The sequence below is a fragment of the Leucoraja erinacea genome, chromosome 26 (genome assembly GCF_028641065.1).
Source record: "Leucoraja erinacea ecotype New England chromosome 26, Leri_hhj_1, whole genome shotgun sequence".
Classification (NCBI taxonomy): domain Eukaryota; kingdom Metazoa; phylum Chordata; class Chondrichthyes; order Rajiformes; family Rajidae; genus Leucoraja; species Leucoraja erinaceus.
The window spans coordinates 17500194-17520315 of record NC_073402.1 but is presented as its reverse complement, the minus strand read 5'-3'; the positions used below and the strand labels follow the sequence as shown (position 1 = coordinate 17520315).

The 20122-nt window shown below is 39.4% G+C and overlaps 1 protein-coding gene across 2 annotated transcripts in view; it reads left to right on the top strand.

Annotated features, from left to right (window-relative positions):
• The window catches only part of eloa (elongin A), a 66743-nt gene extending 50109 nt beyond the window's left edge, over nt 1-16634 (top strand). For both annotated transcript variants that reach the window (XM_055656238.1, XM_055656237.1), the window contains 4 exons: nt 2671-2851; nt 11651-11759; nt 12749-12909; nt 13383-16634. In XM_055656238.1, the coding sequence (XP_055512213.1) occupies nt 2671-2851; nt 11651-11759; nt 12749-12909; nt 13383-13444 (513 nt within the window). In that variant the 3' untranslated portion in view covers nt 13445-16634. The remainder of the gene's footprint in view (nt 1-2670; nt 2852-11650; nt 11760-12748; nt 12910-13382) is intronic.
• The last annotated feature ends 3488 nt before the right edge of the window (nt 16635-20122 follow it).

The following is a 20122-nucleotide window of genomic DNA, read 5'->3' as shown; positions in this document are numbered from 1 at the left end:
TTTTTTATTTGTAAAAAATTTTGAAAACAATGTTTCATTTTCCTTCCACTTCACAATTATGCGCCTCTTTGTGTTGGTCCATCACATAAAATCCCAATAAAATACATTTACGTTTGTGGTTGTAACGTGACAAAATGTGGAAAAGTTCAAGGGGTATGAATACTTTTGCAAGCCACTGTATTTTTCTGCTGAGATCAGCTGATGTAGATTGGGAATTGATCTTTCCTGGTGTATGAGACAGTTGTTGGGAAAGTACATATTTACTATTTCATTGCACTTCACTCTGAGTGCGGGCTACAATAAACAAAATAGCTAAATTCAACATTGAGATTCACAAGATTTTGCATATAGTAATAACCTTAATATTTTTGTTCATAGAAAGTTTAAGGAAATCAACTCGTATATGCGAGAGGTTGTTGGATTTGACATTTAATTGTGTTGTCTATTTTTTTACATAGTAATACAATATTTTTAACCTAGTAAAAAATGCATAGACTTTGACTGCAGAGACCTCTATCGCCTGAAGACAGTACAAAGATTATGAGGAGAGGGTTTTAAAGGCTTCACACACACATGGCCCAGAGGGGTGTTATGAGCGACAATCTGCTGCTGCCTTTTGTTCCCACGCAAGACTCACGATACACTGTGTATCGTGTTACCGTTCTTTTCAGTTTATAGCAGATTGTCCCATTAAACATGTGGATGGCATTTACTCGAGGCTTTTCCTTGCCGTTGTCACCTCTTTTGGGTCTCCCTGTCCCTGAAGTACGATCAAACAGCACAATATCCCACTCCCCCTCCAACGCGAAAGAACAAGAAGTACCTTCCACACTATCAGCTTCTGCCCATACGAAGTTGGAACGGGGGGCTGGAGTTGCTGATCTGGGATCTCGTACTTGTTGGGGATCGGTGTCCCGATGAGAGGGCGCCCGGGCTGTTGCTTTCGCCATGTCGGGGAGAAGATCTGGTGGTCCTGAATTCCACAGTTTGCAATCCTCTGGAGTTGGAACGGGGCATAACTGCTGTGGGTCTCTGGGTTTTTTTTGGGGGTTTGTGTGAAGTGGTCCTGACGTTTTGTTGTGACTGCGCTGTGAATCGCCGACGTGAAGTGCAAAGCCCCCGCGCCGGTGCAATGAGCGGGAGCAAGGGAAGGGGTGACACACTGGCCGGGAAGCAGAGGGGTGTAAGGTGGGGAAAATGAAAGCACTAATGCACGCTAAGTTTAAAAGTTCCCACGCAAGACACGAACACTGTGTATCGGTCTACTGTGTGACTTTTTACCCACTAGGCAGCAGCATATTGTCAATGGGCGCAATATACCCTCACCTCTTTTATGAATGGGGATTTAGTTCCCCTTTCTTCGAGGACCGACCGTAGGTTCCGCTGTCACCTGCGGGCCGCCCTCGGTGAACGTTTTCAAGGACCTTTCTTCAAGGACCGAAAAAATGTCGCTATTCGGAGGTTTTCGTTATTTGGATCGTCGGATGAAAGGTTGTGCACCTGTAGTAATAACCTTAATATTTTTGTTCATTGAAAGTTTAAGGAAATCAACTTGTATATGCGAGAGGTTGTTGGATTTGACATTTAATTGTGTTGTCTAATTTTTTACATAGTAATACAATATTTTTAACCTAATAAAAAATGCATAGACTTTGCCAGAGTCTACCTCAAAGATTATCTTCGTTTTAAAGGCTTTACTCCTTTTGTTTATGAGTCTATTTTGAGGATTAGTTCTTCAGTTTATAACATCCCATTAACATGTGGATGCATACTGCTTTTCCTTGCAGTTGTCCTTTTTGGGCAAGTAACAAATTGAAATAAAGAATTGAACGTGTTCTGGATTGATAATCGTACTGTTAAGCAGATTCCCATTTGCTTTATGTAGAAGATGTGAATGAAACAATCCAAACCATAACTGATTTTTTTTTTTTTTTTTTGCTGAAGTATCCTTTTTGTTGTGAGGTGTATGAAGTAGGAGATGGGAGCAAAATGAACTGCAGTAAGGAATTCAGCACTAATATAGCAGACAAACAAGGATTGTGAAATTATGACTAGTGCAGCAAAATGGGCGATAATGGATGGGCAACCTGTTTGCACATGTCTAGTTTTCTTAATTACAGTAAGTAATATGTGAATATCAGCAAGTCTATGTCGCAAGCAGCTACAACAATAATACGATTTGGGGAAACACTTGTTATAAATGTATCAGGTAAACCCATGGCACTACGCAGGTTTTTAGATGAATAAATACCCCAAAAAAAGTTTGGCTGAGTGTTCCAAATCCAAGAATGGATGTAATATGCTTGAATTGATTAACCTCAAATCGTATAATTAAATTTTAGTTTTCTTCTAACAGTATTTTCTTGACCAGAGGTACTGAAACTTGTATCCTTGACAATACACATTCAAGGTAAAGCAGAGGACTGTGGCTGCAACTTCTGGACACGTATAATGTTAAAATATAGAAGCATGTGCAGTGACAACTGGGTCCTTGGACTTTGTTGCAGTATTTGTAAGCCTGTGTCCTGCCATTGTAATTGGTCAAATTTAGCCTGCCAACCATTTGGGTGCTCCTGTTCTGCACTTTTCCCAAAGGACTTGTTCCTTATGCTCTTTGATGCATACTAAACGGAATTATTCAATGTCCATTTTTATTTTGCTACCACATAGATGTTTGTTGAAGAAACCGATCATCTATGGTTGCGACACGGTAAGAGAGACTTTAAAAATCAGGAAAGAGAAGAGTATGAGTCGTGGCGTGAAATGTACCTACGTCTTCATGATGAACGAGAGCAGAAGCTGCGAGCTATAACTCAAAGTATTAGTTCGGCTCATGCCAGCAAACCTAAGGGTAAAAAGCTTTTCTTCATACATGCATTGTAATTGGCCAGTCAGATCAGTGTATCTTTTTTTTTTGTTGCACTATAATGAACAACGATTTCTTGTGTAAGCTGTTTTTAAATTTTAATGTAGAGCTTCAGTTAAACTGTATTTAATGCATCTCATTGAATTATGCAAGATTTGACCTTTATAATTTACTGTATTATTTTGATCTGGAATGCACTGCTTGAAAAAGAATGATGGAAATTCAGTTCAATAGTAACTTTCGAACAGTCCCGATATGTAACAATTATGTAACATTTTCAGAGAGTTAGTAATGAAGTGGACTGAATGGCCTCCTGTTCAATTATGATTCTATTATTTCATGTGATTTAAAACTAAAAATTCTGTTACTTTATTCTGAAGGTAAGAAATTAATACTTTTTATAATTTTAGTGCTAACCTGCATCTCAGCAACTATTAGCTTAGGGCTTGGCATGGGCAAGGAAAGTTATACTTATTTATGGAACATTGGCATTGCTAGGAAGGCCAGCATTTATTTTCCATCCCTGGTAATCCTAACAAATGCAATACTGAGCCAAGAGAGTCAAGAGTGTTTTATTGTCATATTTCCCAGTTCGAACAATGAAATTCTTACTTGCTGCAGCACAACAGAATATGTAAACATAGTACACTGTAAACAATATGATAAACAAGAGAGAAAAAAAAGTTCAGTGTGTATATATTCATATCTCACAAGTACACACACACACACACACACACACACACACACACACACACACACACACACACACACACACACACACACACACACACACACACACACACACACACACACACACACAACACACACACAAATATGTATATATGTGTGTGCGTGTATATATATATATATATATATATATACACACACACATACACACACTACATTGAAATTCAAACAAGTATAATAATAATATTTGAAGTTCAGAGCTTATTTGAGGTTGTGGTGTTTAATAGCCTGAAGGCTGTCGAGAAGAAGTTGAACCTGGACGTTACAGTTTTCAGGCTCCTGTACCTTCTTCCCAATGGCAGTGGTGAAATGAGTGTGAGGCCAGGATGGTGTGGGTCTCTGATGATGCTGGCTGCCTTTTTCAGGCAGCGACTCCGATAAATTCCTTTGATTGTGGAGAAGTCAGAACCGGTGATGGAGTGGGCAGCGTTCACAACGTTTTGCAGTCTTTTCCGCTCCTGGACGTTCAAGTTGCCGAATCAGGTCATGACGCAACCAATCAATATGCTCTGTACTGTGCACCTGTAGAAGTTCAAGAGAACTTCTTTGACATACTGAATCGGTATGTTTTGCCACGTTTCTCAAGGGAAGTGGTAGCTTGTGGGACACTTACAAAATTGTAAGCAATAAACACAAGATCGCGATGGAGGGACTTTTTCGGCATGATTTAACTGACGATCCTGACTGCAGCAGATTCTTCTTCTTCAAAACAATTGATGATTTATTTTATCTTTTCAAAACTTGCAGCATAGTAGAGTACAGTAGAGAGCCATGTACCCCACCTAGTCAAAACGGGCTGAGGAGGTAGCGGGTGCCATTTCCTTGAACAACTGCGCACGTGACGGTACTTTGAGGAAGATTTTCTTGACATTGGAAACTAGCTACATAGGTGCTTGGCAATTCTATGAAGTCCTTGAGCTAAGCATGACAAATGCAGCATTTTGGGGAATAAAACTTTTAAGTCACAAACAGAATACATTCTCGTGTTTTATACCTTCTGGCCAAAGTACAGCAAGTGAAGATGTAAACAACTGAGCAATAGTTGAGCTGTTTGACTTCTCCAATACTTCCGATGTCAACAAATACTCCTTTGATGGTTGACCTGCCTCCAGTGTACCGATGACCACATTGGCAACATATCTCCCCACAGCATCGGTTGTCTCCTCTTATGAGACGCATATTTTGCTGCATGCAACTTCATCTCTAATTTTCTGCACAACAATGTTGAAGTTGCTGTCAACATAATTTTTCCATAATGATGACTCGCTTGGTATATGTTCCTCTGTGTATTTCTCTAAAAAACCTCTGAGAGATTTGTTTTAAAATTTCCACAGTGGAATTCCAGCATCAATGAATGCCTTGCACAGATCACTCTAAAACTCAGATTTGCGACTGGAGCCAGCAGTAAATGTAGTGAGGAGACAAGCTTGGGTATTTCGCTTGGGTAGTCTGCACCCCAGCGGTATCAACATTGACTTCTCTAATTTTAGATAGTCCTTGTCTTCTCCCTCCTCCCCTCCCCTTTCCAGCTCTCCTTCTAGTCCTACTGTCTCCGCCTCTTCCTTTCTTTTTTCTCCCCCCCCCCCCACATCAATCTGAAGAAGAGTCTCGACCCTAAACGTCGCCTATTCCTTCTCTCCATAGATGCTGCCTCACCCGCTCTTTCACCAGCATTTTTTGTCTACCTTCGATCTTACCAGCATCTGCAGTTCTTTCTTAAATAGGTCTTGGGGAAAACTGAACCAGCGGGCAGCGGCACAAACAAATGAATGACCGATGATGGCGCCCCCAGTTTTGCCCAGTGGTGGAAGTTTTCTTGTAAGATATACTATGTTAACATGTTAATAATAACATTAATATTAACGTGGTAACATAGAAAACGTCATTGTAATCACGGTCCAACTAGAGAAGATAGCACGACCTTATAGCAAAATGGCAAAAAAAGGCTGATTTAGGCACTCGATCATGAAAAAGGCATTATCCTGGTGAAATCATCAAAAAAGGCATAAAAAGGCACATGGCATTTATGGCAAAATCCTGGCTCTAGTCATGAGTATAGAATGAGTAGAGCAGGGGGCTGAGCACACAGCCTTGAGGTGCTCCTGTACTGATTGTTAATGAAGAAGAAATAATTCTGCCAATTCGAACGGACTGTGGTCTGTGGATGAGGAAGTCGAGGATCCAATTGCAGAGGGATGCGCAGAGACCCAGTTCCGTGGTAACCAGCTTTTTTTTTTTGTAATCAAAAATATTTATTCAGATATTAAAATAATATATACAGTACAGTAAAAAACAAAATAGAACCCATCACCATAATATACGGCAAACGATAAACTATTATACAACTATCTTGCACTCCTTGTCAAGGATGCATTCAAACTCCCGCGGTGCTCAGCGGTCCCGGAAATCCCCCAGGGCGCTCGTGGACAGCGCGTAATCTCTCTCTAACACCACCCGGACGCGGACGTAACCCCGGAAAAGGGGCAGGAAGCCGGCTCGGGCAGTGGTAACCAGCTTTAAAACAAAAAAAATGATTATCAAAAAAAAATGATTCAATTATTTAAAATAATATTTACAATAAAACAAAACAGAACCCACCACCATAATACAAGATAAACAAATATACTCAATAAACTACTATGTTACAATCCTTGTCAAGGATGCATCCAACCTTCCGCGTCCAGCAGTCCCAGAAATCCCCCAGGGTGCCCGTGGACAGCGCGTAGTCCCTCTCTCATATCATCCGGGCACGGATGTAACCCCGGAAAAGGGGCAGGCAGCCGGCTCAGGCAGTGGTAAACAGCTTGGAGGGGATGATGGTATTGAACACCAAGTTGCACTCTATAAACAACAGCCTGACGTAAGTGTTTTTATTGTCCAAGTGGTCCAGAGCGGAGTGGAGAGCCAGTGAGATTGCATCCTTCGTTGACCTGTTGTGACGGTAGGCAAACTGTAGCGGGTCGAGGTTCTTGTTGAGCTAGGAGTTGATATGCCCCGTAACCAACCTCTGAAAGCACTTCATCACCACAGACATTAGTGCCACTGATCGATAGTCATTGAGGCACATCACCTCACACTTCTTGGGCACCGGTATTATTGATGCCCTCTTAAAGTAGGAGGGAACCTCAGACCTCAGTAGTGAGAGGTTGAAAATGTCTGCAAAAACCCCAGCCAGTTGGTCTGCATAGGTTTTGAGAACTCCATCAAGTCCAGGAGCTTTCCAAGGGTTCACCCCCCCTGAAGGATCTTCTGGCATCGGCCTCTGTGCCTGTGAGTGTAATACCATCCGGGTGTATGGGGGCTCGGGAAGGCACATCAGTGTTCTTCCTATCAAAGGGTGCGTAGAACGCATTGAGCTCATCAGAGTGTCGCTTCTCTGTTGTTTGAGCTGCCTCCTGGTTTTGCCTTGTAGGAGGTGATGGCATTCAAACCCTGCCACAGTTGCCGAACATCCACCTCATCCTCCATCTTTGAGCGGGTCCCTTTTGGCCCTTTTGATGGCCTTGTCAAGGTCGTATCTGGACTCCTCATAGACCTCTGCGTCACCATACCTGAATGCCCGGGATCTGGTCTTCCGAAGAATGCGGATCTCCTGGTTCCTCCAAGGCTTCTGGTTAGGAAACACTCGGAAGGTTTTTGTATGTACACAGTCCTCCACAGATTTCCTTATGAAGTCTGTAACGACTGTCGCATATTCATTCAGGTCCGTTGTCGATTCCTTGAACATTGACCAGTCTACAGACTCCAAGCAGTCCTTTAATTGTTCCTCTGCCTCCCCAGACCAGCTCTGTGCAGTCTCACCTCTGGGGGTGCGCTCTTCAGTTGCTGCTTGTATGCAGGAAGAAGCAGCACCGCTGAATGGTCGGATTTTCCGAAGTGAGGGCGAGGGATAAAACGATAGGCATTCATGATGGTCGTGTAGCAGTGGTCAAGGATGTTTAATCTTCTGTTGCTGCAAGCGACATGTTTGTGGTAGTTTGGGAGTGATTTATTTCAGGTTAGGTTTGTTGAAGTCCCTGGCTATGGTGGTAAACGCTTCAGGGTGCGCTGTCTGATGCTTGTTGACCACGGCGAGCAGCTCCTCCAATGCTAGACAGACGTCTCCCTGGGGTGGTATGTAGAGCGCGGTCAGGATGATGGAGGTGAATTCCCTTGGGAGGTAGAAGGGTTGCACTTCTCCGCCAGATGTTCCAGGTGCGGAGAGCAGGAGTTAAGCCCCTGTCCCACTTACCTGTTCTTGGCACGCTAATTACGCGACCTCGTGGGCGCGTTGAGGCGCGACGGTCCCGTGTGACTTCATGCGCCCGCACAGCCGCCATTTGTAGATGGGCACAAAATGCAGGAGTAACTCAACGGGACCGGCAGCATCTCTGGAGAGAAGCAATGGGTGATGTTTCGGGTCGAGACCCTTCTTCAGTCTGAAAGAAGGGTCTTGACCCGAAACGTCATCCATTCCTTCTCTCCAGAGATGCTGCCGGTCCTGCTGAGTTACTCCTGCATTTTGTGTCTATCTTCAATTTTCTTAGCCCCGCTCTGGGAGTAGAAGTGGGGGCGGATCCGGACCGCAACGGTTGTGAGCCCCAGGCCGAGCTCGGCGATCGTTTGCCTGCTTCTGCTGCTGTTGGAGGTGAGACGTTGCGTCACGCCAGGGTCTTGGGCCTGTCCCACTTTGGCCGTCAGTTACGCGGCAGGCCGGTGGCGCGTGGAGATTTTGTTTCACTACAAAATTTCGGATTGCCGCGCGATACCGTGCACAACTCCATTCCCCTCCGTGCTTCTCAGTGGGACTGGCCCCGCGCGGCCACACGATGCCCATGCGTCTCAACGCGACGACGAGGTCGCGTAATTTGCGTGCCAAGGACACGTAAGTGGGACAGGGCCTTTAGACAGAACTGCCATGTCTGAGCACCACGAATATTTGACCATGAGGCAGACAACCCCGCCTCTCCCTTTCCCATATGCCTGCGATCCAGGTTCATACGATGGATGGAGAAACCCTCAGGCTGGACAGCTGAGTCTGGAGAGCTGGGGTTGAGTCATGTCTCTGTGAAACAGAACACAGAGCATTCCCTCAGCTCCCTTTGGTAAAGCATCCTTGACCTTAAGTCCTCCACTTTATTTTCCAGTGATTGGACATTGGCTAGTAGGAAGGTCAGGAGAGGGGGTCGTAGTCCCCTGCGCTTCAGTCTGACTTGTAGTCCTGCCCAACGGCCACATTTGCGGACACCATGGAGGCCTCCCCCGATGTTTCCAGGTACAGTACTTGCTGTTCCTGCGATCCTCCGCCAGGTCATGGATTCCCCTACGATCGGGAATTCCCTTACAGTCGGCAGCTCCGTTGATGCCGGTAGATCGCAATAGCGCTAATGCGTTCAAATGTATTAGCAGCTTGTCAGTTGCATCGCTGGTTTCTGCTGTTTCTTTTAGACAGGTAAGTTGAGAACTACTGTATTTGATGATTTCCTGCTGCGCTGCTGGCAATATGTTGCCACAGACAGGCGCCATCTTGAACTATGGCAATCTATGTGATGAAACTATTACAGTACTGCTCTTGGGTAGAAAATTAAGATAGTTTGGCCTCTGATGTTAAATGGCAGTATATTTTTAAGAAATAATAGTGATGTCGTGAGAGCTTGCTTTTTCTCTTTTTGTGCCTTTTGAGTAGTTGAGATTTTGAGTTTGAGCGGTCATGAATTTGTTGCAGTGCAATTTGTGGTTAGAGCACCCTGCAACCATGGTGATCCAGTGATGAAGGAGGATGATATCTTAATTATGCTGGGTACTTTTTGGAATAATGGTGAATATCCTAGTTGCAGTAATTATCCAGGTTATCATTCACCTGATCCTGGGGTGGAAAGGCTTTGGAAAATGGGGAGGTGAATCTCTAGCTGCAGAATAGTAATCCCTAATTTACTCTTGTAGTTCCTTTGCTGTTTCAGTCAGGTTACTAGTCAATGATGACACCATAAGTGACAACGCTTCAATAAGTGACAGTGCTTCTGCTGGTTTGTCAGTCTGAAGAAAGGTCTTGACCCGAAAGATCACCTATTCCTTTTCTCCAAAGATGCTGCTTGACCCGCTGAGTTACTCCAGCATTTTGTATCTAACTTTTGTCATTCATGTTGCCTTGGTCCTTATGACTGGCAAAGACAATAGACCTGGTACTGTTGTCTAGGTCTGGACTACTTTATTTTCTAAATAGTTACAAATGGAAATGAACATTGTACAATTATCCTTTCTTAAGACCTCTTATAGCTGATAGGGCATGAGCAATATCTCGATGAATTACTGCATTTTAATGGCTGAGATGATCAACCTCTGCAACCTCTAGTATTCAAGAGGTTTCCTTTTTGATTTACTTTTGATAATCACTTTTATAAAGACTCCTTGATGCCATCCTTGTATTCCTGGAATTCACTCTTTCGTCCATCTTTGACCCAAGAACAAGAAGTCCTGGCGAAACAGAAAATTAAGCATGAATGAGCAAGTTTAAAGTTTAGATATACAGCATGGAAACAGGCCCTTTCAGCCCATCGAGTCCATGCCGACCACTGGTCAACCATATACAAGTTCTATCCTACACACTTTACAGAGGTCAATTAACCTCCAAATCTGCACGCCTTTGGAATGTGGGAGGAAACTGGTGTACCTGGAGAAAACTATATGGTCTCAGGGGTAATGTACAAACACTGTACAGACAGCACCCATAGTCAGGATTGATCCAGGGTCTCTGATGCTGTGAGGCAGCAGTTCTACCACTATGCCACCCCTTATTGGCTGTGGTGAGTAAGTGCTACCTTTAGGCACTGCAGTGATGCCTTCCATCACTCTGATATTAGAAACGATCAATGTGACCATAACTAACTGGATTGAATTTATCCAGGCTTTTGCCCTTGGCTCCATCCCGTCATCAAAGGCATCTACAGGAAGCATTGTCTCAAGAAGGCAGCTAATATCACAAAGATCATGGTGTCTTCTCGCTGCTGCCAGTGGGAAGAAAGTACAAGAGCCAAAGAATTGTTACCTCCAAGTTCAATAGTAGCTGGTTCCCATCAACCATTAGGTGCTTGAACCACCCAATACACAACAGACATTACAATACAATGGTTACTCTATGTACTTGAGTTGTTGCACTAACATAGGCTAGTTTAGTTTGAATAATTAATAATTTATTATACATTTATTTTTGTTGTTGATGTATCTAATGCGCCTGTATAACTGTAACAAGTAGGAATGCCATTGTTCTCATGCATATATAAAATAAACACTCTTGTTCTTGGCTTATACCATGTACCACAATGTTGCCAACTTGTGCATATTTCCAGATGTCCACGAGTTGGATTTCACAGGAACAATTGATTATTTGTTTGTAGTATATAAATCTGGTGATTAATCTGGTTTTGCTGAATGGTCTATCTCGTTTTATACGTATTTATACTCTGCTGTCAGTCTTGAGTGAACCAGGGTGAGAACAGAAGATAGATGCTTCCTTTATAGACATCAAAGACAATCCATTAGTTTCATGATCACCATAATCAATATACATTTTTTTCATTTCATCTAAATTTCCAACTGCTATGATAGGATTTGAACTTGGTTCGCAGATCATAGATGTGGGATTCTTAATTACCACCCTGAAATTTAGTGACTGTGCTGTTATTAATGTATTTTTTTATTGGTTTTTGTGATGTGGAAAGAAGAGTATACAAAATTATCGTGCTTAAAAATGTTGCGTCTGAATTACAAACTTTTTGAGATTCTTATTCATCTGAAAATATAATTCTGTCATGACTTATAGAGTCATTTTGCAAACTAACCTATTGGAAGTCCATATCTAATACTTGATAAATGTGCTATCAGTCCAATGTAATTTTACAACTTTAAATTAAATAAATAAATAAAGCATAGATGACATTCCAATTCCCAGTAAATGTGTGCTCCTGTTGGGGACATTATTCTTAGTTATAAACTCTGGAATATTTTGATCAAAACTGCGATGTATGCAGTGGCTCAAAGTTGCTTGTTCTTTATAAATAGGCCGCCAGGCAAAGTTAGCCTTCCTACACACTGAGGTGAAGCCACCGAGAGATGTAAGGCGCAGACAAGAGAAGCATGGGACTGGAATATGTATTCCAGCACCTCCAAGGTGATGTTGATTATTTATTTTGATATAATGCACATAAACCCTTAATTTGCAAGCCATGGCATTAATTTTCATCCCTTTTGCCAGGCTTTAAGTGACAGGTGAGGGCTTGAGAGGATCTTCCGCTCTCTGTCGCTCTCTGTCTCTCTGTCTCTCTGTCTCTCTGTCTCTCTGTCTCTCTCTGTCTCTCTGTGTCTCTCTCTCTCTCCGTTTTTGTCTCTCTCTCTCTCTCTCTCTCTCTCTCTCTCTCTCTCTCTCTCTCTCTCTCTCTCTCTCTGTCTCTCTCTCTCTCTCTCTCTCTCTCTCTCTCTCTCTCTCTGTCTCTCTCTCTCTCTCTCTCTCTTTCGGTCTTGATCGCCCCATTCTCTTGGAACTTGCTTTCTTTCTTTGGAAACAATATTCAAAATGTGCAAATTTAATTTCCACACTTGCCGGCTTGCCTGCTTGGACACTGGGCTTGATTGCTCTCTCTCTCTCTCTCTCTCTCTCTCTCTCTCTGTCTCTCTCTCTCTCTGTCTCTCTCTCTCTCTCTCTCTCTCTCTCTCTCTCTGCTCTCTCTCTCTCTCTCTCTCTGCTCTCTCTCTCTGTTTCTCTCTTGCTGTCTCTCTCTCTCTCTCTCTCTCTCGTCTCTGTCTCTCTGAATTCAATTTTCAATTAAAAAACTTTATTGGCATGATAAAAAAATACATTGCTATATTGCCAAAGTATAAAACATGACATACATATTTAAAATGCATAAGGAGAATGGAAATATAGGGTACTGAGATTGAAGACCAGCCATGATGACAATGAAAGGTGGATCAGGTTCAAAGGACTGAATGGCCACCTACAATTCATTATGTTTCTATCTTTATATAATTTCAAAACTTTTTGAAAGCAAATCAGTCTATTTAGATTTTACTTGTATTGTGAAACTTCAAATATTGTCAGTCTGTGGAATGCACTAAGAAGTTGACATTTAGTCTTTTCTATATCCTAACACTTTTTTATAGGATTAAGATGCAGACTCAAATTGGAAGCAGTGGTAATGGGAGAGGAAACCAGTCCTTTGATGATCCAGGTCCTAGCACCAGCCATAGCTCTATAGCATCAAGTGTGACAACTCCCAACAGCGGAGGGGGACTCTATGAATCCAAGAAACCCCAAGTCAAAAGTAAGTTTAGAATGTATATAGTTTTCTGCTGTTCTTGATCCTTATTAGATTGTGAATATTATTTGAGTAATTGCAAGTTGCAGAGGAAAGAAATCTTGTTGCACATTAAAAATATTTTGGGACTTATGATTTGACAATTGTTTTGTTCTTTGCACTATTATGGTCTAGTTACCTAGTATTACTGATAATTTAATGCATTATTGATTATCGCATATTTATTTGTGCTATTATTGTATTAACAGGCCTGTAAAGCTGCAGCAAGTAAGAATTTCATTGTTCAATTCCCAGCATGTATGATAATTTAGTTTTGCAGAGATGTAGATGCAGGTTGCTACTTGACTTTATAGCCCAAAGAATGTTTGTCCTGTAAATACAAAGTAATGGTGCACAAATTAAAATATCGTGCTGTTACATGTATAAAGAAAAGCTTCAATTTAAATTAAATTTACTGTTATCGTTTGCTCTTTTTTCAGAAATTGCACCAATGATGGCAAAAACAATAAAATTTTTCAAAAATCGTTTTAGTCGAAGATAAATCGAATGGGTGAAAGACAGATGGAACTGTGACATCAACAGCTCCTTGCAAAGTGCTGTATCAACTGGTCCCATTCTGAGCCATTTAGTGCTCAAGAACACAGGGGTGCAAATTGCAATACCAAGAACTTAAATGACTGTGTGCTTGAGATGATACCCAACAATTACATCTTATTTTTTAAAAATATTTTATTATTTTACATTTTAGAAGCAGAAATGTAAGCTCTTAATGTTAGAGCATTGAGTGTATTTTTCTTTTAGAATGTTCATGTGTAAACAACACTTGTTGCACAAATTCAATCACTCTATTTTAAAAAAATCCCTCTACATTTTAAAATTCTTTGTCTTCATAAAATGAAGTTAATTTTAAATGGCAACAGATTTCAGGCTCAATCAACATCAAGGTTGCAGTATTGGTTTTAAATGTTCCTTCCCTTTTGTTCTGACTTACCATATTTTAACGTTGTGCCAATCTTTTTGTTCTCATGCTATACAAGGGTGCTGGCCTTTTGAAACCAGCTGTTCCATTGGGTAGATTGAAATGGGTCATGAATTGCATTGACATTGTGGATAAAGGAATGCAGTCACAGAAATAATTAGTGCTGTTTTGAGTTTTTTTGTTTCTGTGGTAACATGATTTTTTTTTTTTGCTAATAAAGTCCTAGTACTGTAAGTGAACATGTGACATTGACAAGTATTTGGTTGTTTTCTTGAAGCATTGCCAAGGATGTGATTCTAGATTTTTAACTCAAATTGGGTATTTTATGTTTGCAGATGTGGAACGGAGCAGATGAAATGATTGACAATCTATTAGTTTGTTGATATTTACTGAGACAAAGTTTCACGATTGTACCAGTCATTTCAGTGAACGTTTCTCTTGATATTAAACCAGCTGCATTTTTCTTTATTAGGTCTATTTGGGATTATTTATTCTGTGAGCATGATTTGGTTGCCCATTTCACTAACAACAAAATTCATGTGATTCATTAAAGGCAGTAATGTTATTCTGAAATGACAAAATAAGTAAAAAGTTTCTTATTATTTGAGAACTAAAAGTTAATTTCATATTCTGCAGGCAGATACCCACCTATGAAATCTTACCTGTGACACTAAGTTCTGTGAATTTATTTTTCATCTGTGTGGGAAAGCATTACCCTATCTCACTTGCAGTTTAGGCATACAAAAGGGTGGATCTTGGTCTGTTCATTAAAATTTGCCTCGATTTTGGCGCTCGATTAATCACATTGACATAATGGTTTTGTTAAGCAGTGTGTGTCTTTGTAATGCACTGTGAATTGATCCAGGTCAAACTGAATTACAGGAAGTGTACCCAACAAAAATTATTAAGAATTTATTGAAAACAGAATTTCAGTTTGTGCACCAATATGGTGTTATTTTAATGGGTGCATTATATGAGGAAGGAGAAATAAAATAAATACGAGCATAGATATTTAAAGAGCAAATATAAACATTTATTTTAAGGGGACATGAACAAGTATTTAACAATGTAATAAAGAACCATTAATATACCATGAAATGAATGTATTTATTGTACATTGTATGTAGAATTTCAAAGTCAGTTTATATTATGCAATTACATTTATGGTGATGATACCCAATTGAACTATGAATTTCATTTCCACACGCGCTGAGACAGGCTACTTAAAATCAGATCTGAGGCTTGAAATGCACCTGTAAACACAAAATTCATAAAATGTAAACTGTGTGTTTAACTATTTTAATTTATGCCCACAGTGTTTTCCAGGAATGGATTCAGATGACTATTGTAAATGATTTGAGTTTGTTTCATGGATGTATAATGTGTTTTAAAACAACTCAGTTACTGTTTTGTGAATCTGGGTGTCCTTTATTCTACTAAATATCCTTGACAAGGCAACTTTGACATGTAGAAGTTTCTATCTATAAATCCCTTCTGTCCAAGTATTATTCATTTCTGCTCATCCAGGTGGGTATCTCATTTCTAGCCCTAAAAACACAATTCCAACTATTCAAAACCAGTTTTATTAACATGCTTCCATGTTAGTTGTTTTTCTGACGTCTGTCCTTAGATTTGACTAAAATTATCTGGTGGAAAGTCGTAGAATCAGTCATGTATATAGTAAGAAGCTGCCAATTTGACCCATCCTACACAAACGGGCAAAAAAATAGCCATTTAAACTATTCCTATGTCAAAGAGCTTGCTCTGTGGTCTTTGAGATATGCATTTTGTGGCCATCTAGGTACTTTAAAAAATAACATGGAGTTTCTGTCTTACCATCTGTTTTCTCTGGATGTACACTTTATTTCTCAATTCCCCTCCGTTCAATTAACTCAATTCTACATCCTGTAGTTCTTCCCCTCTATTCAATTACCTTAATTCTACATTCTGTAGTTATTGACCTCTCTGCAAAAGAGAAACGGATTCTTCTTGCTCACGTTGTCTAGACTGCCCAGTTTTATCTACAGTCATGTGGAGAGAAGAATTTGGCATGATATCTGCTACAATAGTGCTTCCTTCGTGTTGATGTTTAGAACTTATTTCTTCCATTAGCAATTTCTAGAGATTTGATGGTGGAGATTTTAAATAGTAAACAGCTGGGAGATCAGTGGTTTGATGATTTGCTTCTATCAGAGAATTATTATTACCAGTGTGCATGCCTGTCCATTTACACTGTGTATATGCAACAATGATGGAAACCAATAGCAGCATTCTCAGTAAATGGAATGAAAACTGCTGACATTTATCTAATTTTTAAAAAATGAAGCACACTGGAAATATTGAAACACTGAATTGCCCCATCTCCTCAAAAAAATAATTTGACAGACTTATTTGTATATTGTACAGTGCAATTAAATACTTACACTGCAAATTGAAAATCTTTCCCGTCATGATATAATCCTGAATGGAAGGATTGTGATGTTTTGATTGCAGCTCTGCTTTGGGTAACATGACACATTTCAGGAATCGCAAGAATATTTTTAAAATTGAGAAAAGGGAGTTGAAGTTTGCATAATTTGGTGCAAAACTGCAGGATGTTAATAAAATGTTAAAATGGGATTACAGCATATTTCATGTATCAAGTCTATTTATAGTACTTAACAGTTGCCAAGTAGTTTTGTTAATTAGTTTCAATGTGTGTGTGTTATGTGTTAATTCTTGTCCCATAAAATAAAATGTTATATTAACAGCAGGTTCTGCAAATTTTAGTTTCCCCTATCGGGGAGAATGCCTTCATCAAATATTTACTCTTCTAATTACCTAATTCAACTACTTTTCCATCTCTCATGTTTTAGACATAGCAAAGCATCTTAAATTTTTATCCTGGTTAAATACATAGATAATGTGTACTTAAGTTTAAAAATGTACATTGCAAACTTCAGCTGAGATCAGTATTGAATATTATTTGAGGTAAGGAGTACAGTGCACAAACTATGTTATCATCAATCAAATATCTGCAACAAATGGAAACTAAAGCAAATGAATGCTTAGATTATTTGGGAAAACAATGCAGAAACATTTCCGTACTTATGGAAGGAGACAGTACTTATCCCATAGACCCGGGTTTGCACCAGGTGCTCTGGTTTCCTCCCACTTCCCAAAGACATACGGGTTTGCCTCTCTAAAATTGCCCAAATGTCTGTACGGAACGGATGAGAAAGTGAAATAACATTGAACTAGTCTGAACGGGTGATCAATGGTTGATATGGACTCTGTTTTCCAATGGGCCTGTTTCCTCGTTGTACCTTTAAACTAACACTAAGAAACTTTTAGTATTAAAATATATCCTAAATATAAATTTGGTCCAAAGAAATGTAAATGTTTTTGTTTTAAAGATTTTGGCTATGTTTTTAAAAAGAAATACTGAATTACGACAACATTGAAAATGCTGATTTTTATGGAAGTTTTTACCCTCATTCTAATTAAACATTTGGGTTACAATGAACAACAGACAAAGCAGTTATGGGTAGTCATTTTCTTGTGTGTGTGGCATTTTCCAAATAAAGTACACTTACAAGCTGCTTTAACAAATCAGAAGTCAAAACCTGATAACAGACTTGTTTTAAATGTAATCTATTTTTACTAGATCCATATGTCTTTATTACTTTTTGTTTTGAGTTGTAGGCTGACTTTTCCATGTACTGTGAAAACTGAACTGGTCATTGTCAGAGTTTAATCATTTATTTCTGGAAACTGGGTACCACTAGAGTGTATAGGCTGATTTATTTAAATTGTCTCTTTTAATAATATCCAAAGTTTAAATATCATTCAAATACACTTTGGAGAATTCCCAAAAAACATGACTTAATACATTTTTAGTGAGGCTGCAGGTTTCTTGGTTGGATGTGTATAAAACGTCCTTTTCTTGTTAGATTGTCAATTCTGGTGACTGATAATATTCAATTTTTTTTTAACTAATGACATTTTTTAAATAAAATGGCAAGAAGAAAAAGTAGTAGAGTTTTTAGGTCCTTGTAAACTTGATGAATTAAAGACATTTATTTCTCTGTTGAAAGCCACCTCAGTCATTCATGCAATGATTAGTTTTGAGGGTAATTATTTAAGTACACATCCATGTAGACTTTTTTTAAAATAATTAGCTAGTCATTTTGTGGGTCTCTAAGTTATTTTCCTGCACAGTCATTCTCAATGATTAGTTTTTAATTATTTAAGTACACATCAATATTAGTTTAAATAAATTGTGGATCTTACTTTAGCACAAATGATTAATGTATAAAAAAAATTAAACTTAGCAGAAATGTACTAATAAATAAATTTGATTGTCAGCTTGTATGGATAAATTTGATTTAATTTCAAAAGTCTTTTTTTCACATTCACATTTATTTGGAAGGTGCTATATTGGAAATTCTGACTTAACCAAAATATTTATTGGTTGGTTAGAGAATGATTTAGTCGCACATGTGGTGTCGTAATTGAAGTTGCATTTCAATTTCAAGGAAATTTGCTTTTTTTTTTTGGGTTACTTTTCTCCTCCCACCACCTCTCCCTCCCTCCCTCCCTCCCTCCCTTCCTTCCTTATCATTAACAAGTTTGTCTAAAATAGTTTTGGTCCCTTCACCTCAGCTATTTTTATAGTGTGTAAATAGTTGAGGCCACAGCACTGACCCTAGTTGCATCCCACCAGTTGCACCTTGCCAATCTGAAAATGACCTATATATATACAAATAAATGTACATTCACTGTTACATACAGAGCTGCTACCTTTTATGGCATCTTATTGAAGGCCTTTTTAGAAAGCCGCCAAATGCACGGTCTACTACCACTTTATTCATTCAGCTTGTGACCTCAAATACATTGGTCTAGCAATGTTCCTTTCACAAAGCAGCATTGAATACTAATTGTATTTTCTAAATATCCTATGGCTCCTCTTTAATAATAAACCCCAACACTATCTGAGGCAGCATAGTCTAATACCGTATCATTTTCTGCACTGTCTCCTTATGAATTTCAAGTCACCTATTATTATTTGGGGGAATTTTGCAAGATATATCCATATTTTTTACAGCCACATAAAATAAGAATATCCCAGAAGAGCCCTTGAGCTTGCCCTGCAATTCAATATTATCATCATTGATCCAGCACTTAAGGTGTGCTCACACCCACATCCTGTGAAGTTGCATCAAAAGTCCCTATTTTTAAACCATATTGCTTGCAATAAAGGCCACCACTCCTTTAGGCTGCCTGATTATTTGTAATTCTTTGTGGAGTCCTCTAACCACAACATTTTGTAGCACTGCAAAATGTAGCATTTTGGAGCACCTCAGTAAACATAATTTTATGGTCTCACTGTTTAAATCATTTTGCTCTTTTTTCCTTCCAAAGTGTGTAGCCTCATTGTTCCACGTTATAGTCCATCTGTCAACTTCCTACCCATTCACTTTATTCATCTGGATCATTTTGCAGGCACTTTGTGTCCTACCCTCAACTTGCTAGGAGTAGGACACTTGCATGGATCAATGATGCTATCAATACATCTGACCACAGTATAATTGGTATCTTCATCCAAGTCATCACCAAAGATGATCAACAGACAAGTGCCCAGCATTGATCTTTGTGGCATCACAATGATACATTAGGCAAACTGGCCCTTAGTTTCCTGCTTTCGCTGCCTCCTTTCCTTAATATTGTTAGTCATGTGGTTTTCAGGGTTTAGGTAGGAGAAAATCAAATCAATCACTACCTTTAAAAGCTTTGAATATAGACTATTGGGGTCATAGGCTTTGTCAGTCTTCTACGATCCTGAAATTATACTTAAAATCATAAGAGAGAGGAAAAATAAATTTGGTGGAGGGAAATAATTTTAGTCAAGTCTAGAGAGTTTATTGTCGTGTCCCAGATAGGACAATGAAATTCTTGCTTGCTTTAGCACAACAGAATATTGTAGACATAAATACAGATCAGATCAGTGTGTCCATATACCATAGAATATATATATATATATATATACACATATAAATAAGTTGGTTATTGATCGAATTGTTTTTAATCTGTAATGATTGATGATAAATTTTGATGGTAAATACTGTGCGCTATTTAAAACATTTTTTAACGTGTAAAAAGTTTAATCATCAAAAGTTTGTCACTGACTCAATGATCCTTATGGAACCAAAAGTATAAACGCAGGCTGCTGGTGATGGACAAACGTGAACTACAGCGCCA